The sequence below is a fragment of the Schistocerca nitens genome, chromosome 3 (assembly GCF_023898315.1).
Source record: "Schistocerca nitens isolate TAMUIC-IGC-003100 chromosome 3, iqSchNite1.1, whole genome shotgun sequence".
In the NCBI taxonomy this organism is placed as follows: Eukaryota; Metazoa; Arthropoda; class Insecta; order Orthoptera; family Acrididae; genus Schistocerca; species Schistocerca nitens.
Genome location: NC_064616.1, coordinates 249100523 through 249122709, shown reverse-complemented (window position 1 = coordinate 249122709; position 22187 = coordinate 249100523). Strand labels below are relative to the sequence as shown.

The 22187-nt window shown below is 42.0% G+C and overlaps 1 protein-coding gene across 8 annotated transcripts in view; it reads left to right on the top strand.

The window, feature by feature from the left end:
- Positions 1-22187, top strand: part of LOC126248210 (nuclear factor 1 X-type) — a 601762-nt gene that overhangs the window by 77650 nt on the left and 501925 nt on the right. For all 8 annotated transcript variants that reach the window (XM_049949028.1, XM_049949025.1, XM_049949026.1 and 5 more), the window contains exon 2: positions 16312-16467. In XM_049949028.1, the coding sequence (XP_049804985.1) occupies positions 16312-16467 (156 nt within the window). The remainder of the gene's footprint in view (positions 1-16311; positions 16468-22187) is intronic.

The following is a 22187-nucleotide window of genomic DNA, read 5'->3' as shown; positions in this document are numbered from 1 at the left end:
ATAGCATTTCCGTTGCTATCGCGCGGAAAATGCATTGTCGCTAGCACACGTTACATACGACCAGAATCTCTTTGGATTTTCTGCGAGGTTTCGAGACAAAGTTTCGTTGTGTCTACTCTAAATTTTGAGCTCTTTAGCTCGTTAAAGTCTATGTGATACGTAGAAGGTAATGGGACTTTGTGATTACTCTGTACAATGAAACAGGCCAGAATGTATGATAGCGATCAATAACAAAAACAATCATCATACATCATAAAAACATTCATCACATAATGTATACTAAGAAAACGACATTGGTTACAAAATATCGAAATCAGTGCTACAGTATATGTTAATGAATCGAAGCACGTATCCAGACTGAGGTGGCTGATTCTCATCTCTTACAAAGTGTCAAATGTTATAGAATCAATTCCAGAGACGTTTTCTGTGTAAACGACTAATGATTCAAAGTGTATCTCTGGCGCCAACGGAAGGTTCGACATCCACCAAACAACGTGAGGTACGGTAATATCGTGTATGCTAAAACGTTCGTTGAAACACGTGACGCAGTGGTACGGGTGCAAACTATACTGGAAACTCAGTATTGATTGTGGACGGAATTCGACAGCCATGGTGTGCATCTGTCACTGGCATACACAACTCCATTACAGGTTGGAATGTCTTCGCTTGGCCATACTGAGTGCACAACTGCTCTTCGCCCTGTGGACTTGACCAGGATGGTTTGCGGTGACGCCTTCTGATGAACAACTGCCATCTGGAGGTTATCAATAGCCCTTGGCAGCAGTGTTTAGGCTGTACTCCTTCAGCCTAGAGTATCACACGCCAGTTCAATCGGACTTAAGCGCAGGGAGCCAACTGACAATTCTAGGCGCCTGTCCCAGATGTTGCAGATGCCAATCCACTAATGCGGCTCTGTGTAGTCGAGCATTATCGTCATTCATAAGGAACCGAGGAACTCCGGACAGTTTGCGCCACAAAAAAAGGGCTCACGCAGTTAGGACGTCACTCCTATATACTGCAGCCATCAATGTACCCACAGTAAATACGCTCATTGACACACATGCTCCTAGTTTGATGCTCAGGCGCAAACACAGGCACTACTGAGCCGTTACATTATTGGGTTCAAAAAAATGGCTCTGAGCACTATGGGGCTTAACAACTGAGGTCATCAGTCCCCTAGACTTAGAACTACTTAAAGCTAACTAACCTAATGACATCACACACATCCATGCCCGAAGCACGATTCGAACCTGCGGCCGTAGCAGCAGCGCGGTTCCTGACTGAAGTGCCTAGAACCGCTCGGTCACATCGGCTGGCGGCTGGGTACCGACATGTCCCAGGAACCATCAGATAAGCAGACAGCGAGCTTCAATATTCTTGAATAAGACACTACTTCGCCGCTTCTCGACTTACTCTCAGTGGGTAGTACAACACATTCGCCGAGTGTAGTTCCTCTGTGCAAGAAGAACGCATGCAGTGGGCTGTCGGGCAGACAGGTCAGGCTCGCGAAGCCGAAGGCGAGAGATGTGTGACGCATAGGCTACCCCGACTAGAATCTCCTCCACAGACGTGAAATGTCGCTACGGGCAACATTCGCCACCTCGTGCTGTCTGTGGCCAGCATCAAGATTCGCTATGATCTGGCCACGCCGACTATCATTCACTGTGCCATATTTCTCTCCAGCGGCTCGGAAACTAAGTGCTAAAGGCACGTAACAGTAGTAAGAAGCACTGTGTCCAGGACTGCGTCCACACGAACTGCTGCAGGCACACGAAATGGTCTTGTACTCCTGTACCAGGTACTCCACACGTTTTGTTGCCCGTTCCCTGTTGATCTCCAAAATCCCGTAACTTACAGGAAACACTGTTCTCTCAAATTTAATCGAGATAGAAGTCGAGATTCATATATTATCTTCCTGACTGGGACCTCGCTTCGTTAGCACCCTCAGTGAGTCTTCGATTCGGGATTATTTTCTACAGTTTCAACAGTTTCGTAGCTCACGATGCTACTATATATTTTCATTACATAATACGCTTCTGTTAGCCACGTACCTTTCCCTTCAGAGCGTTGGATGAAGTGTCCTCATCTGTTGAACAAAGATCAGGTGAGCCAAGCGGTTAAAGGCGCTACATTCTGGAACCGCGCGACCGCTACGGTCGCAGCTTCGAATCCTGCCTCGGGCATGGATGTGTGTCATGTCCTTAGGTTAGTTAGGTTTAAGTAGTTCTAGGGGACTGATGACCTTAGAAGTTAAGTCCCATAGTGCTCAGAGCCATTTGAATTTGAAAGATCAGTTGACCATAGAGCCAATTTTGCTTTAATTCGTTTTAAAATGACGTAAACGGTAGTAGATCTTCCATAATACGGTTCGAAACTGTTTCTGTGGTATGAGACTCGGTATATACATTGAGGAAGTTAGAGAGCATTGATTACGTCGAGGATTTTCCCAAACCTACCAGCTGCTACATCGGTCACGTGAAATATATGAGATCACCCGTGTGCCTACCCTTCTCTTTCAAGCTTTTCCTAAAAGGTGAAACAGAAGCCTATATATAGAGTAGTATGTATGCCACATTCAAACGTTCGCTCTGTAGTGAAAAGTACGTCGACGTGAACCTTCGTGGCAGAAGACTTTACCAACTACTATTCGCCAAAGGCAAAAATCAGGGGTCGAGGCCTGTTCCTAAGACGTCCGTGAAGTAAAGCAACACTCGTCCTTCCTGAACCTACTCTACTCGTCTTTTGTGGCTCAGTACGATGGCTTTTTTAATAATGCCCAAAAAACAAAATAAATTATAATGTCAATATTTGGAACATGTGTATGTCACACATGTGTCTTCTCTCCGGCTTGTTACAGTCTTGTGTTATGAAAACCTGCCTTGCTTCCACCTCTTCCCTCCCCCCGTTTCTAACCTCTCTCTTCTTCTTTCTCTATGTCTGTAAGTTATCTCCATTGCAGCAGTAATTACAGAGATCGAGAAACGTTGAGCAGTAGTACCATCTGTGCCGTTACATGTTTACCTTGCGGAGAATAATTTACTACCAGACCGACAATTCACTTTTCTTTCTCTGATAGCTCACCATAACGTCATAACTAACTTCTTTCCATTTGTTGCATGTCCTTATGCTTCTATGACCCCCTAAAATTATTTACTGTATAAGACCGTTTAGTTATAACTAGCGACTTGTCGCGGCTTCGCACGGGTAGCACCATAAATCTACAGCCGGATGACTTGACTGGCGTAGACGTAATAAATTATATACATAAACCTTCCTCGTGATCAGTCTATCTATTAGTGAAAGCAGTGAAAAAATCCCTATAGCTGTTCCTGAGATTAACTTTCACTTACGGACAGAAAAACCGAGGGTGGGGAATTTAATGCATTAGAGTTCAGCCAATTTGCACGAATTATTCCTCGTGAATCAGTGTGTCTGTTACTGAAAACCGTATCAAAATCCTACTAGCTGCTGATATTAGTTTTCACAAGCAGATAGAAAAACGCGGCAACGGACTTTAATTTAATAATATGAACAGATGTATGGATAATGGTTCAAATGGCTCTGAGCACTATGGGACTCAACTGCTGTGGTCATAAGTCCCCTAGAACTTAGAACTACTTAAACCTAACTAACCTAAGGACAGCACACAACACCCAGCCATCACGGGGCAGAGAAAATCCCTGACCCCGTCGGGAATCGAACCCGGGAACCCGGGCGTGGGAAGCGAGAACGCTACCGCACGACCACGAGATGCGGGCGATGTATGGATAATTACGGGTATCTGACATTCCGAATGAATCTAACTAACGATGTAAAATAAGCGTTTTAAGCTTAAAAGCACTCCAGCTACGGTCATTAAGCTCACGACTACGTCGTACACTGATTTTAATATTTCATTTGGCTGTCACTTGCTGCAGATCATCTAATTGTTAAGTCTTCGTCACTATCAGACTACATTTTTGAGAAGGCCGCAATCTGAGCTACTCTACAGTTTTGAAGGGATAGAAATGTCGAAATGACTGCACATTAGGACATATAGCGCTTGGCTCCTGTTCAGAGCGTTTGAAGTTTGCCTCGTGATAATAAATGAATGTGTCACTAATCCAAATAGTGGCCTAGGTATAACAGTTCTCTTCTAGTTGCGTCAATATATGACGTACTGCAATCTCCCTTTAAAACGAACATCTTTTTCAATGGAAAATACTCCAAACGACAATCTGGTGCTGCTCGTAGTCTAAATCCAGATGACCAGATTGGGATTTGAATAGCTGTCGTCCCGAACATGAGGCCAGTGTCTGTCTGCAGAGAAACCTAGATCAACAGAGTAGGTTCGAAAACTGGTATTGGAAGAAGTTTAACCCGCAGTATCCAGCTGACAATTTCATGATCTCCAGACCTTACAATATTTTTTTTTGTATTGAATTCCAAACCGCAGATGTTGTGAAGGCATCTGACACTGACGGTGTCCCATGTTGGTGCAGTTCCACTGTAGAGTATAAGCCAGCGTCGGGTTTACTCTCTCCTGTCTCTCTGCTTGTCATTAACAATACAAACACGTTTCACAAACCCACCACGTACTAATCATACTCACCTTCGCTCTACACATACACTTACGGGACAACGCCCATATCTGACTAAGGAAAAACACTAACGTGTGTGCAGAAAGAAAACCTTTGTAATTAGACGGCTTAACCTGTCCTTCAGAGTCTCTCAGCCAAAAATGTCGTACGAATCACTGTCTAGAAACTTGTCTCCTAAAATTTCTTCTTCAGGCTTGTCACTTTGTATAAACTAGAAAGGTGTAGCAAGCGTAAGTCTAGTAACGTTATCTCCCGAGCTTTGCTAGTGTGACACGTAGTAGACACCAGTTGCATTCTGGATAACGCGCAACATAAACATGGTTCAAATTGCTCTGAGCACTATGGTACTTAACATCTGTGGTCATCAGTCCCCTAGAACTTAGAACTACTTAAACCTAACTAACCTAAGGACATCACACACATCCATGCTCGAGGCAGGATTCGAACCTGCAACCGTAGCGGCCACGCGGTTCCAGACTGAAGCTCCTAGAACCGCAAGGCCACACCGGCCGGCACGCGCAACATAGAACAACGATTACAGCATCTGTCGAAATATTGGCCGGACTAAATAATAAGGTAGCGGCTTCGTGCTTTTTAATTTGTAGCTTTTATTGTCAGTAACTTCATATTGTTATATGGCATTATCCATATTATTATTCTTCCTATAGTTTGGATGGCACTATTGGGAGATAATTACAATGAATTTCATGCGCGTGACATGCCATGCTTCCTCCATTTGTTAGCGTCCAGTCAGAAAGCGGGCAGCGCCTCAACCCGCATGCCACGTCTTTCCAAGTATAACGACCTTGGACTTGGGGTCACGTAGTAGCTGATAATTCCATTTCAATAGACACACTGCGAGATACTGGGGCAAGGTCGATGTTCTCGCCTCTTGCGGCCTCTCATCATTGCACTTCTCATCCGTGTAATACCGTCCGCGACAACACCATATCATTTGTCAGCCGTGCATAACGTTTCACATTTTAAACGTACACGCCGTTTCGAAATGAACTTAGTACCACTATGGCTCCTCATGACTAGCCTATTCTACGTGTCTGAATAAATCTGACGCATTTTCAAACGTTTAGTGCAGCTCAGTGTTCTGGCCCTCCAGTTTCGATAATTTATAAATTTAGATTTCTAGTTACGGAATTATTGATTCCTTTTGCAGTGACGGGCAAATATTCGTAACTAGAATAAAGAGTTTTGTTTAAACAACGAAACTTTCAATCATTTTCTTTTCCAGAACAATTTGTTCATTTCTGTGTATTTTCTGCCCCTGTCATCATAAGTTATTTGTATCATTCACGGCAAACTTTCTCATATAACTTTTACCTTCTACGATCCGTTGTGTCACGATTTCATAGTTGTGAAATGTGTTCAAATGGTTCAAATGGCTCTGAGCACTATGGGACTCAACTTCTGAGGTCATTAGTCCCCTAGAACTTAGAACTAGTTAAACCTAACTACCCTAAGGACATCACTAACATCCATGCCCGAGGCAGGATTCGAACCTGTGACCGTAGCGGTCTTGCGGTTCCAGACTGCAGCGCCTTTAACCGCACGGCCACTTCGGCCGGCTGTGAAATGTGTGTGAAATCTTATGGGACTTAACTGATGAGGTTCGGTCCCTAAGCTTACACACTACTTAACCTAAATTATCCTAAGGACAAACACATACACCCATGCTCGAGGGAGGGCTCGAACCTCCGCCGGGACCAGCCGCAGATTTCGTAGTACTGTATGGCACAGGGCGTATTCCATCAACTTATCACGTCTTTCTTTTTCACCGGTCCAGGTGCTGCGGTAATGAAGGTACTAGACTCATATTCGGCAGGAGCGACAAATAAATGCCCCTTAGACCATCTTGGTTTTAGGCTTTCTGTGGTCACGTCAGAGCAATCACCCCTTCCAGACCTGAATTTTTTCAGGAGGAAGCAAATTTTCCTTTATGCTGTAATGCTCTTCGGTAATTTTTTTTAATGGTTTGAGATGCAAGACAAAAATATGTACCCGTTTTCAAAATATACCTTGTACACTTCTTTTTGTGGTCTAAAATAACTAATTTTTAAATATTCGCTGTTTTAATAGATCAACTGGTCATTCAACAGTTACGATGCAATATAACAATAATAATAACCATTCATTTACACTGTGTAATATAACTAACCAACCACTTCCGTGTATTCTGGCGATCACAAGCTGCTGCGCACTGCTACACTGACTAGTTGATTTTTTTACGATGAAGCCCAGCAGTTACAGCACTTTTACATGATAAATAGACTGAACATTTAAAAATGTATGCATGAGGTTTCCACTGGGGATTGTTCCATCTTAATGCGACCAGTGGGTTAAGGTGAATGTCGAGATGTTTACTTAAACTAAACCACGGCCGGACACCTCCTCGACTTTCATCAAATCAGAGTCGGTGGTCCGTTTATAATGTCGTTGACGTCGAAAATTCCTGTCTTCCTTCTTTTTTCTTACTGTCTCTGTGTCTCTCGTTTAACCATTCTCTCAGACATTGCTTACCCCATACAAACCATCCTATCATATCCTACGTGAAATGACTTCACTTATTATTTCACATCAAGCTCCCATAAGGTAATGTGCTGCAGATATATTGCCTGGATGACATGGCACAACTCTTTCTACAGTTCTGTGAGATGTTTGGACAACCGTAGCTGCTAGTCAAGTGTTCTACGTGCTCGGCTACTTACATGCGTGTCATATCCAAGCTATTTTCATGATTTTGTTTGCTTTTTTATTTCAAAAATATAAATACGCACATTCAATTCTATCTATATTTGCCAGCACTAAATCTTATCACGTAGTTACTATCGCTTAGGAGGATTAGGTTGTGTTTTCGGTCAGTTTAATGCGTATTTGGACTCCCCATTCTGCAACGTCTCACACAAATACTGCTTCAAAACGATTCACATGTGAATCAAGTAATTTATAAACATAAACGAAAAGCAACGCCATTTTCAATCGTAGGAAATTTAGGACTGTCAACGAATCCGACGAGGTTGTTTGAGAACTATGGTACTAAGCAACTGAACTCAGTCTTCAAGATCGAGAAGCTGGCAGGAAAACGAAACGCAGTAAATTCACATAACTACCCCCTTAAACTTGTTAAATTGACTACAACAGTAAAATTATTTGGCACAGATAAATGTAACTTACTTCAGAAAATTGTTGCTCTAAAAGAGTTGAAATTGAATTTTATCTTCTTGTGCAATAACTGGCAGCTTTAAAAGTCCAAAACAAAGCTTTTAACATAATCATTTGGAACCAAATTTCCATTAAAATTGTGTAAAATTAATTAATTAGTTCGGATAATAGGAGAAAAGAATCTCCAGTAATATGTAAAGTAGATCGATAAGACGGAATAACAAGTCATCATGAATGATATGATGTCATGCGCTAGCCATTTCTGGTTGTTTAGATGCTTAATGTTATTGTTCTCTCTATAGAAGTGTGTTTCTTCGCCCTACATCACGTGCAGGAATCGTTGTTTTGGAACAGTTTATGACGAAATGCTTTTATAGCTACAAGGACGCCGTCACTTATTCCGTTACTAAGTGGAAAGATTTGGAAGGCGTGGTGTCTATACTCAGTCGTAATGAATCTTCTGCTCCAAAACTGTAATACGCTGTCCGAAAAATAAATTAGTAAACGATGAAGAAATCATAGCAGAAACGTAAAATTTACGTGGCATGTAGCTACTAATAGTGCAGGTAAATCTATAAAGTGATAGACATAATCAAATTACCTTCGCAGTATCATTACTTTGTAAACCTACAGAGAGAAAAGGTAAGGTTTTTTATAAGCTAGTATAGCCCAGAGGAACCTGATGTGTTTCTAGGCTTTCAACCTGATTCAATCCGAGTCGGTAGTGCGCGTGCGTATAAAAACGACCAGACATTGAATAGTCGTGTCCTCCTGTTTTGTAACCCACTCAGTAGTATTGATGGAATCTACAGACGACAATAGTTCATCAATTGACTTAATAAGAATTGAGTGTATCCATCTTACCAATAGCGCTTGACAGACCCGAACGGTCACCCATCCAAGTGGTAGCCAAGCTCGATAGCGCTTAACTTCAGAGAGTTGTTGGGAACTGGTGTTACCACAGCAGAAAGTCGGTTGGCGCCGATAATACACAGGTGTACAATACTTAAAGACGAAATGAACTTTCACTTGTATCACTGCCATGTAAGGTAGCTCGATAAACTTGCGCTGTAGACAGAAAGAGCTGCTGCACTACAGTACTTAAGTTAACAGAAAAAAATACGCAATGGGACGAGCAAAAACGACACTTTTATTCAAAGATAATGATTACGCTGAAATGACCGCTATTTATGATGATCCCTTGAAGATTACGCTACGGTCGCAGGTTCGAATCCTGCCTCGGGCATGGATGTGTGTGATGTCCTTAGGTTGGTTAGGTTTAAGTAGTTCTAAGTTCTAGGGGACTGATGACCACAGATGTTAAGTCCCATAGTGCTCAGAGCCATTTTTTTGAAGATTACAAAAAAGCGGCACATTGTTCTTAACAGGGTATGTTATCACCACGGACGACCCTGCGGAGGTTCGATTCCTCCCTCGGGCATGGGTGTGTGTGTTTGTCCTTAGGATAATTTAGGTTAAGTAGAGTGTAAACTTAGGGACTGATGACCTTAGCAGTTAAGTCCCATAAGATTTCACACACATTTGAACATCACCATGGACGGCATGCATTCTCTGCAACATACTCCCATGCTGTCCACAAATTGAAGAAAGTAGAATCACACAGCAATAAGTCCTAATGCCATTAGTTCTTATTACTCTCGCAAATCTAGATTTCAGCTGTAAGTAGCCATCTTCAGTGCATTTGAGCCACAATCCAGCAAAGTCGAGGCAATACATGTCACCATACGATCTTACTGGTCTATGGGCAGTTTCCTTCTGCCTATACACCAGTAAGTTAGTATGGTGACATGTGCTGCCGCGAGTTTGTTGGATTGTATTTATAGCCAAAATCTAGATATGCAAGAGTAATAAAAACTAACGGGGTTGTGACTGATCGCTGTGTGCCTCTCCTTATAGTCTACGATCTCTATTCACAATAGTTCCTCGTGTAATCAAAGTTAGCCACAGATTTGGTAAGTAGTCCTTGTGGTAGGGCTTTCATTTCCTCTACCAGTGCAGTTGACAACTGTGTTAGTGCACGTGGACATGCTGTAAATACGTATCCTCGACGCAGTGCTCGATGGGATTTACGTCGGTGAACGGACAAGCCAGTCCATTCGCAGAATATACTCTCATTCCAAGAGATGCTCCACCATCGCAGTTCGATGCAGTCGCGCGTTGTCATCCATAAAAGTGAAGTCAGGGCCAAATGCACCCCTGAAAAGACGAACATGGAGAAGCAGTACAGTGTCACTATAACGTTGCCTGGTGACTGTACCGTGCTCAAAGATTCGTGATGACGGCCATGCAACATTGTGCCTCCCCACACCATAATATCTGGACCACCATAACGATGATTTTGGACGCTGTTCCTGGGTACATTGCGCACTCTCATACGGCGTGAGGTGGGAAGACATAATGCACTCAGGAATACTGTCCAAATGACCGTTTCGGTGCCCCGGGTGTTACAGTGTGGGGACGCCAAATCTTTGAACACGGTACACTCACTGGGCAAGGTTACCGTTACACTGTATTCCTTCCTCATCTGCATCTTTTCTGGGGTGCATTCAACCCTGAGTTCATTTTAACGGTTGACAATGTGCGACAGCATCAAACTGCGCAGGGGCAGGAGCACTTAACTGGAGGATTTTCGGCGAATGGACTAGCCTGCTCGTTCCCCCGACTTAAATCCCATCGAGCGCGTGTAGGATGCGCTGGGAACACTTACGGCAGCACGTCGACAGCCACCAGTGACTATCCAACAGTTGTCAACCGCGCTGGTATGCGAATGGAACACTTCATCGCAAGATACCTTTACCAACTTTGTGGTCCGTTACAAGACCATGTGCAGCTGTCCGTGGGACCACAGATCATTTTATAACTACAACCATGTCTCGCCCTTTGTAATGTCCTGGTGACCACCATAAATCGCTGAGACTTCAGTGTAATTACTGTCTTTTAATGAAAGTGCAGTTTCTGCTCGTCGCATTGCGTATTTTTTTCAATTACCTTCTGTACTATACTGCAGCAATTGTTTCTATACAGGGTGAACGTTAATACAACCGACAAACTGCAGGGACGGATTCCTGACTTGAAATGGAGGAAGAAAGGACCTATGAACATGTGTCCGGAAATGCATCGTTGCCACGGAAGGTGGCACTGACGAATGAAAGTTGCCCTGACCACGTGCCATTTGTTCCTTTGTGTTGCAGGCTGTGTGATAAACGCAGCGTACTGTAAGCAGCAGACTGGTCCGGTATTCATCTCTGGAACAAACCGATTTGCTCTTTGGGTATGGCCAAGCAGATGGAAACAGTCGAAAGGCAGCACGGCTATGCCAAAGCAAGTGTCCTTACAGACACCAACGACATCACACAACACTTCTAGCCATTTTATGGCGTTTGTGTGATCATAGGTCCTTTCAGACAGACGAACGTGCGGGGAGGCGGCAAACCGTGCTGGAGGCCCGGGTTCAACAGGACATTGAGACGAACCATTATAAAAGCTCCAGGCAAATGGCCCGCCAACATGGTGTAAGCCAAAGTACTATTATGTGTATCCTGTATTTCAGGCATGTGTGAACGCGAGTCTAGCATCCTACGAAGGCCGCACTGAACGTCTGTTGTGACGTGGATGCGATGCAGCTCTGTACTGTGTCCCGAGACGATCTATTGCCCTGGCACGCACATCGTCCATCAAATGACCACAGGACCTTTCTTTCTCCATTTCCAGTCAGTAATCCGTCCCTGCAGTCTGTTGGTTTTATTAATGTTCATTCTGTATAGGCCCCATAGCTCAAGGTTCATCGAGGTAATAACTTGGCAACGAAACACCATGCGAAAATTATCTTTGTTCTTAAGTATTGCACACCAGAATGTACTGTAAGAAGGATATGACTGTTGTGTGTATAACATCACTGAAGTACTGTTTATTGTGATGAATAATCGTATTTTATGTTAGTCACCATTTTCAGATATAGATCATATTGAGATTTTCACTCTGCAGCGGAGTGTGCGCTGATATGAAACTTCCTGGCAGATTAAAACTGTGTGCCGGACCGAGACTCGAACTCGAGACCTTTGCCTTTCGCGGGCAAGTGCTCTACCAACTGAGCTACACAAGCACGACTCACGCCCCCTCCTCAAGCTTTACTTCTGCCAGTAACTCGTCTCCTACCTTCCAAACTTTACAGAAGCTCTCCTGCGAACCTTGCAGAACTAGCACTCCTGAAAGAAAGGATATTGCGGAGACATGGCGTAGCCACAGCCTGGGGGATGTTTCCAGAATGAGATTTTCACTCTGCAGCGGAGTGTGCGCTGATATGAAACTGTGGCTAAGCCATGGAGATGTCGCGAAGTAATGTAACACAGATTGGCAGAAAGGCAGTAGTAGATTGTTCTTCACCGGAGTAGTAGCAATAAACTATACTTTCTTTAAAAATGGGTCATTTACATGACATTCGTGCAGTTCACTTTTGGTACCAACTTAAATTGCTACCATTCGAGAATAGATTAAACGTGCAAGCAAGGCAAGTGTAAAGCAGCTAATTGTTGTTCGTAATATATTACTTGACCCGTTTGAGAGCTTCATGAAATGCTTTTAACTATCTGAAAAGGCAGTCTCTGTTTAATAATATCTGATAAACTCTCAAAAACTTGCTAAAAGATCGCAAATATCTACGCTTCACTTCGCACTACCACTAGTTGCTTCTCTAGAACGTCTAAGAACCTGTCATGCAAAACGTGCGAAGAGTTGAGAAAACATTTAAATAATTCGGAAAAAGTGCTCTCCTTTGTGTCCCCCCCCCCCCCGACATTCGCGAATAAGATAATAATATGAGTGTGGAATAAATGGTTCAAATGGCTCTAAGCACTATGAGACTTAATTGTTCATTCTGATGTGATAGGTGAAGTGTTCTGGTGGACAAAGTGAGAACTCTTGACTTTTGGCAGTTCCTGCACCACATTAAATGTCAAGGAAACCTCTGGCAGCAGTACACGTCTAACAACAATGTGGCAGGCTGTAAATAATATCATCAGTTTCATGTTGAGGCAACAACGCCCATACTTCCTGCAGAGTTGCTCGCAAGTCTTTGAGAGTGGTTGATGGATGCTAACGTGATACAACCCGTATCCCTATTGTATCTCAGACTTGATCCAAGGGATTCAAATCGGGAGAGCGAGCAGGCCAAGCCATGCGTGCAAATTTTTCCGTTTCCAAGAAAATATCAACCACCCGTGCTCTATGAGTTCGAGTGTTATCGTGCATCAGTACGAAATCAGGGCCCAGAGCACCTCGCAATAACCCCACATAAGACCCCAAGATCTTGTCACGATACCTGACGGCAGTTAAACCTTGCCTATTCAACCGTACAGGTTCATGAAGAGGTTTTTGATACCATTAGGGACCCTCCTCGATATCGGTCTCTTTCCACAATGTTTGGGTACCAAAATCGTGTTCCACGTTCTCTCCAGATGCGAATGTGTCGAGAATCACTCTTCAGATCTAATCAGGACTCACCTGTGGAAAGAACATTGGCCCACTGTTCGACCGTCCAGGTGGCATGTTGGCGACTCCACTCTGCACGTTCCCTTCTGTAAAGACGCGCCAGAGGTACACATACAGCAGGCCTCCAATAATAAAGGCCACTCTGCAGAAGCCTTCTGTACACCATTTGCCTTGATACAACAGTGAAATCAATGAACCAGTGTATCTTCGATAATGGTAAGGGCTTACATGGAGAATATTTTTGAAGAATCTACAAATCATGACAATAGCCAGTTACTACGTGACAGTTTTAATACATAAAATACCTTCAAAAAATCAGAATACAACACAAATAACAAAATACACTATAAACGCCAATGTCACCACTCAAATATGTAGTTGGAGATTTACACCAAAAAAGAAAGCCATTAAACTTGTACTGTAGCAACTGACTTAGTGATGCTAAGTGAACGCATGTTTTGAACAAAAGGACTGATTGTATAAAGTTAACATTTGTTTTGGCAACTGAACTATGCATACATTCAATGAAGGTTGCGAAAAATGTTCTGTGTTTGTAACGCAAATTCGATATACCGCATTCTATGAAATAAATTATATAAAATGCAAAAAATAGAGATATCTGGAAATGTCTAGTCTCTGTCCCAGAATTTATACATATCTTATATGTCAGAAATATTTTAAATTTCTTTCTCCTTGCTGACTGACACAACTTACCGTATCGAAATCTGACATAAATCGCTGTATACGCAAATTCCTGTAAACCATTAGCGCCTCAGCCATACGGCTGACACCCTTTTCGAGCTAAGTACATGTTTATCGCGTACAGTATTTTCTTAAGTGACTGTTATCAAGTTCACATTGAAAGATGTAACGATAGAGCCCATACAACAGGGACAATGTGAGCTTCAAAGATTCTGAAGTCTTTCTAACAGCCCTAAAGTCGATGGAGTCAGCGGAGGAACTTAGCCAGCGAGTGATATGCGACGTCATATTTAAGTGGCTCATTAAAACAGAGTGCCTTAACGGCCTAGCTCTGCTCAGCAAGCCACTACTTGAGCACAACGTGTGGGATTCTGTGTCGTCGCCATCATCCGGTCTTCTAGTAAAGTGGCTTGCCGAACTGAACTGTTATAAACTGCAAGAGAACCACGGATGTTGCTTGAACCAGAAACGTAACGACCACGTGCCCGCAGCAGTGGCTGGTTTTCAATGTAATTTGTGGTTTTTGTACAGCTGTCTGCCACATATGAAATGAGTTTAGGCTAAGGTTAATAATACGAATAAAAACTACGTGAAGTTCTAAATCTGCTGATTAAAAAACCAAAATGGTCGTTGCCGTCCGTGTTACTCACATTCTTGATGTTCAACGGCTATGGTTCCCGGAGGGGAAATAAATCAGCGATGTTACAAATATATGGAAACGCCTCTCTAGGGTCAACATTTCAGATGCCGCACACATGCCTAGATATTAAATGGTAACTAACGTGCCGGGAGCCTTTTGTAGTTTCTAATAGAGTTTCAATACTTCAGATAGGCTACAGTGTCTTTTCAAATTTCTATGAGATATCTAAGACATTAATGAAGCGCCTAGACAGTGTTCGTAGGAATATCTCCACGAAAGTCATTATGTGTAGTTTTGAAGGATTTCTGCTCATGTTTTACCGTCTTTCTTCGTCAACGGCGGAAACGTAGTTGCGAAATTATAACTGAGCTATTCATTTCACATTCCTATGTTCAGAAGCTAAGATAAAATCCAATTTACGAGTATTACTTATCTTCTTTGCATTGTAATCACTTTCGGATGACGTACTTTTGTCTTGCATCACAGCGAGAGCGCATATGCCCCTACAAACGATTAAATTTACACTTGGTACATATCGGTTGAAACTCAATAACACACAAGAAATAACCACCTGTTACCAAAAACAGAACTTGACTGGTAGAACCATAGCCAATAACCTTCGCAGTGTCTCAGTGGTGCAGACTATGTCATAGCTTTTGCTGGTACGGAGAATCTTAGTGTCAGGACGACAAAAATTCAAGCTCTACATACAAGTCTTCTTCCCGAGGAGGAAATGCAAACGCGCATAATAGTTTTGCTTCCTTCAAGGATTACAAGAGGCAGTAAAATATTACACGTTTTCGTAACTGAATTCCTATGGTCATGTGATAGTTGGACATTAACATTAGCACGTACTGAGATTTAAGTAGCCACATCAACACGAAATCTACAGTAGTTTTACTGATAGTAAATAAACGTCTGTATTATTACTATGTTTGTTGGAAAACAACCGAGCTGATATGGAAGTTGCATAATTTTAATCTGAAACCTATATTTTCCGCGTAGCACAGGATATGAACCCAAAATGAGATTATCCGACTGAAACCATAACTTGTACCCACATGATGGATATAAGGGAAGCATTAATGGTCTATTGATGGAATCCTTATATTTTGAATCTTCAGCCACTATATACACACCTAAAATATTATAGTAGCGCCACAGCTCAGTCCACAGATGGCACTGATGAGTTCTTATATGGCGTAACACATGATGACAAGCCACAGTCCAAAGGAGAAATGAAATCTATTTCAGCGAAGAAATTGGCAATGACGTTATAATTCACTTATTTTCCAACGAACAGTTTCTGAGCTATCTTACCATATCGCTGTGGTTGAACAAACAGAAACTTGTAAAAAGTAACGATTTTGCTATGACTCGGAATTTTTAATTATTTAACCTTCCATAGCGCAATATTTGGTGGCTTCTTCCGCTTAAATTAAGTTCAGTGTACAGGTAGGATAATAAAGAGCTGCAAAAAACTACTTATTCTAATTATTTAAGACTCTTCGTTGAGATAACTTTTTTGATATGCCGTTAACGTCTTGAAAGTTAGCATGAATTTTGTTTAAGAGATATCACCATCATGTCTTGCAAAGATATATTTTGTCTGAAGATCTATTGTAAAAAATTCTAGACTTTTGTTACATAATCTCTATGTGGCTAGATTAAATTTACTAATTATATTTCCTTTCTGTTTATTTTCAGGATGAATTTCATCCTTTCATCGAGGCACTGTTGCCTTTCGTCAAGTCTTTCTCCTACACGTGGTTCAACCTGCAGGCAGCGAAACGCAAATACTTCAAGAAACACGAGAAACGTATGTCCTTAGAGGAAGAAAGGCGGTGCAAGGAAGAACTCCAGGTTAGTTTCATCGATATACATATACGTAAAATCAACAGCGTACAAAACAATTATAACCGTTTTTTTTTTTCTTCGAGTCCTAACTCTGTATGCATATCGTTGGAATGGTAGCTCCTCTGGCACTGAATACAATGGTTAACACGCGACGCTTTCGAAAACGTCAACTGACAGGCATTTCACATTAATACTTCAGCCGAAACAGTCTTGAAATTGTGGATGATATTATTTTCAGATACAGTTTATAGCCGTTCCTCATTTGTACCAGAACATGTCACAAATTAATTTTCTTCGTGTCAAGAGTTAAAAGACTGGATGTTTCATGAGTTTTTACAATAATGATTTAGGCAATTCCTTCCTGGAGTAATTTTATAGAAGGTTGAATTACCTTGAGTAACTTCTGTCATATTCTCTTTTAACATCCTGCAGACTATATTTCGTATAAATTTAATAATAAGGCTGAAGTTTCTAACATTCGCTGAAAATACGCTGACTTAACGCTTGGTTCTAGTTTAAAAACATACTTTTCATTGTTTTTCTGCCATAAGAAAATTTCTCATGAATTATGAAATAAGAAATCAACAGTTCTACCATTTTCTTTTCATTTCTCATTGAACATCACCATGTCTAGCGATGGCTGAAATGTAAAATCGTTTTAGTTTTGGAAATATTATGTAGCAACCTGTCTGACAAAGTCATTTTCCTACAAACAGTAGAGCCAATATCTTTGTAGTGCCTACCAATTACTACACGAAATACGATCTCCAGTACTGAGTCAGGAAGGCAAGCACTCGAGGCCAGTTGACTGAGCTGTACTGACGAATATATAGATGAAGACATCAGAGGTTCATGTTACAGCTATTTCTTTATGACTAGAACAATAGCTCAATACGGAGCACAGTGCATATATGGAGAGAAGAAAATGCAGATCTATAACAAGACTATCTTATAGTTACTATTCGGGACAGATAGACATTGATCAACAAATATATTGTAGAATGCGTGGAATAGAGTGCTGGTACATCTCTAGGATGAAACATAGCCGCAACTCTTAGTGTGACCTACACAATAAGTCGCTGGAAGTGATTTGAGGTATCTCTCAGAAGACTTCCTCACACAGTGCCTGTGACTTACCAGAATGTGGCTTGTACGTTCTGAGTTGGTAGTGGATTAAGCTCAATATGTTCTCGAGAGTCATGATCCTCTTAGAATTTTCGGAAAGAGATATCGATTAAAATTTATCGAACTGTTCATCAGTCCATTCTGTACTGTTGTGAGTATGTGTAGACTATTTTACTATAACGCTATGCCGCTTTTGGTAGGGGAAAGATTAACTACATGGGGTTTAATCCTCAATATTGACTCATCGCATATGTACATGCCTTCTGTACAAACTTAAGTGCCGTGAAATCGCCAAAGGATGTGCCCTTAGTAACACTCCTTGCACAGCATTCTGCTACCATTTGTGCCACAGAGTGCCGTCTCTACAGATCGGGAAGGCGTCCAACGCTCACTTTCTTGGCTGCTTGAGCGAATAGTAACGGCTCCACGGTCTGGAAAGTCTGAAAAACGGGCGGGAGAGCGTTGTACTAACCACATGCCCCCCTCCCCACCACACATCCCCATACTGCATCCGCATGACGCCGCAAGGCAGAGGACAACACGGCGGCCGCTAGACATCCCTTGGGCCTTCAGGGCCTGGACGAGAAACTCGTTTTTTAATAAAAGAATTAAGAACAATTCGATGAGCATCGCCGCTTCAATGATAGCTGCTGTCTCAGTTGCTGTGTTATCACAGTCGCTCCATTGTCAGACTCACTGAAAGTCGCCACTGCCCCGTTCTCTGCACACAGTGTCATCTCAATGACCCCTCTGTGTCGCCCACACAAGCTTTACAAATATGTCCTATAAGAACGCGGCCAGTTTTCTTATTCAATCTCAAGGTAACGAACAGTCCATAATATGCTCGCAGATTTCTGTGTATTAAGTTTCACCTCCCTGAATTGATTATTGTGATCTCATTCTGGAAAGTAGTCCATTTCTGACATGTTGTGAACCTGTTATTAGGTTTCATACGCGTATCTTCAGTATAGCACCATCTATACATTAACATTATCAGTAACTGGCATAGCCTACACAGCGAATTATAAAAACTTTACAGAACTATTCCCATGCAAGCTATCTCTGAATAATTGTTTTCGTTTCAGTGATTCATTCTGTCAGAGCGTTACGCTATGCATTCGTCTCTCTCAGTTTCATCAAATACGGATAAACTATATCGCTACAAATTTAAGAAACAGGAATTTTGGATCACGGTCATGCCTTATTTCTTGCCGAATCTATTGTGGACATCTAACTGATTAGGCAATGTCACTGAAACAGATTAACAGCTTATTATTACGAATTCCTGGAAACAAAGAAGATCGGAGGCCATTTGCACAATAATTTCATATCTCCTTCTCAGTCATACAGGGTCAAACGTTTTAGAGACATATCATTCATTGCATCCACTTTGTTTCGAAACATCTACTAATGAAACCGCAAGTAAAATGAAAAGCATGATCTTCTCAGTTACTCTTCAGGGCTAATATTGCTTGCTCCGTAGCTGGTAAAGTATTTGTTAGCAAAAATTTAAATGGATGACTTCTGAACACATTTTCTGTTCCTTGTGTGTACGTGACGTAGTTCATAACCATTATTACTACGTTATTGTCATTTTATGAGTATTTGACAACAAGATTGTACCAGATTGTTAAAATTAAATACCAGCTACTCACTGAGGTCCAGAGTAGGCTGTAATTATCGTACGACTGTGAAGATCGGTAGATACGCAAATGCATTAATGCGGAATCAATTTACGCTGGAAAAAATTGGTTCCAACTGAGGCCACCAGGTGCAAATATGGCGTGCACACTGTTTGTATGACGGTATGACATCGACGCGGTCATTTGAAAAGCCATACCGTCACTGAACAGTATGGCTATGCGAAGAGAGACCGTGCACTGTTAGTGAAGCTGTTTCATGTAAACGGCAGTAATTACAGTGCTGCATTGAGAGAGTATCGCCGACTTAAAAGTTCCATGAGAGGTCCAGTGTCATTAATTGGTTTAAAGAAGATGATAATGAAATATGAAAACACCGGTGAGCTTGGTGTGACGCATCCCATGATCAACACTACGGAAAGTTTTCGGTCCATGTCACACTGGTACCCGTACAGGACCCAGGGGGTGCAGCAACTGGAACCTCATGATCAGCAGCAACATTCTGAAGTTGCTCTTCGATATTTGACTCGGATCGATGTTGATGGCACGTGGCCGGGCAATATTCTATGGAGTGACGAGGCACATTTTACACTACAGGGCGCAGTGAATACACAGAACTGCCGAATTTGGGGTACTGTTAAACTGCGTGTTGTGCACGGAGAACTATTGCTAACACCGTATGTGACTGTGTGCTGTGGATTCAAACACCTTTATTCTCTGTCCGTTCTTCTTTGACGAAAATACACCCAGATGGCCTGTCAGGTGTACCGTGACGTCTGCACGTTATCGACACTTCATTGTAAAGCATGTGATTCGTGCTTTGGAAGAGTGCAGCTGTGTGGAAACCTCCATTTTCACACAAAATGGGGCAACACCTCTTGTCGCTCGCCCAGTGAAAAATCTGATTAATTAAACCGCCCACGAACGTGTTGTCTCTAGAGGTTTTCCAAATGCATAGCCTGCAAGATCACCTGATCTGAATCCATGTGACTTTTGACTCTGGGGATATCTAAACGAACGCGTATAACAGTGAAACGTTCGGTCTGTAGCTTACCTGAAGCTCAGTATACAGTAACAAGTTGCTCAGATTCCACAGGGTCTGCTGTGAGCAACTGTAGATTATGTCGCTTTACGGATGCAGCATTTCGTTGACATCTCCGGTGCTCACGCTGAACAAACTGTATAACTAGTGGTTAATAAAAAAATCAACATAGTGACTCTCTCATTTGTTTGATGTTTTCTGCCTGCGTCCCGTTGTTAATTCATTACATATGGAAACATTTCTGTCAAGTCGGGAATCTACCTCAAATTGGCCTTCAAAAAAACTGCCTCAGCAACAGCGCGCGGGTCGCGCGAGATTTTCAATATTCTCGCGCAGACTGGTAATGCTGGAGAGAAAAGGAATAGGACCTTTTCTGTAGGCAAATTAATTTAGTTCAATTTTTTACTGTGACAAGTTTTCGCTGAATGGAGCGACTTTCGTGTTATTCAAGAAAAAAGTACACAAGTGATTAAATGTGTTCTATTTCGGAAACTATTCGGAATAGGGCAAATATCCAACAGATTTTTTTGTTCCGAGTCACTAATACTGTAACCCCTCAAAGCATGTACCTTTCCTCCATGACACATGCTGTATACAGAAAGATATACTAATCTTTATGTTTGTTTTTAACACAGTGATCGTCGGTTTACTAGGAGATAAACTCAACCCGAGGCTTTTTGTAACAAAATGGAAACACGTTTTCACGATATCAGTTTTATTTCACACTTTAACTTGTCGCAATAGTAAAAACACACCATTCAGCTTTTTCCTCACGGCTGTATGAAACTAATGCACATACTGACTGCCAACTACTGACTGATCATTTGGTGGGTATTCAATTCTAAGACGTTGATGTAAGAATAGCATTCAGTATTTATTTTGCTCATACCACTGGCTATACAAGCATACCGTACTCTTTTCAATAAAACAAAATAAAATGTTGAAACTTTTGAGAGAAGGACGGTTATATGAAATTAATTGAAGTAAACTGCATAGAACGTGTGCACTTCACAGAGGGTGTTTATCAAAAACTCCATCTTATTTCTTGTCCATCTTACTTCTGTCCATACTCGTACTGTTTCTAGCAAATGCTTTCAGTCTCCATTCGCAAGACAGCGTAAAAAACGTTCTGTTTTTCAGCACTGCAGGAAAATTTTGAGTCGTGCCACCCCTCGCAGATCCATCGCATTTCTGTTTCGTCAATCAATGGACAACGTCCTTATGAAATGGAAGAGTTGGGTTTTGCTTTAAGAAAGAGTCGTCTAGTCACTTGCATAACTTTGATTCGGTCCTTACGAAGGGGAAACCATAAGTAATTAATTCCTATCGTTGTTCACGACAATTCAAGCGAATTTATCGTATGTTTCCTACTCCATAGAGGCGCGGCTCTGTTTGCTGTTGCCATGAGTTTACATGCGTTGTGTACACAGTGTTTGGGCACTTCTCTGCATTCGCTTACGTGAATACTAATCTGGTGCCCATTAAGAACGATATATATAAACTAAGTTCCTGCATGACCATCTGCGTAAATGGCAAACGAATCTCACACTATGAAATGATGAAACACCCATAGAAATAATTATATCACCAGTGACAGTTTTTCATGACATCCTGGAGCTCTTACACTGCCTCCTGTTTCTCTTCATTTCTCCCATTTCTTTCCATAGAAACACTGAGATTCGGATTAAACGAAGATTCCTTTTTTAATTACATACTTGCGTCTGCTAGCGCGGTGACACCCTCTCCAGTATGGCTGAGTGTGCATCTGCGGTGTTACTACGGCAGATTTGGTTGCTGCATGATATCCGCTGTGGCCTGTATCGTATACTTACAGCTTACAGGACACCAGCGACTTCACAGCCGATTGCATATCGATCCTCCTACATTATCTGGGACGAGGACAACTTCGACAAACTCAG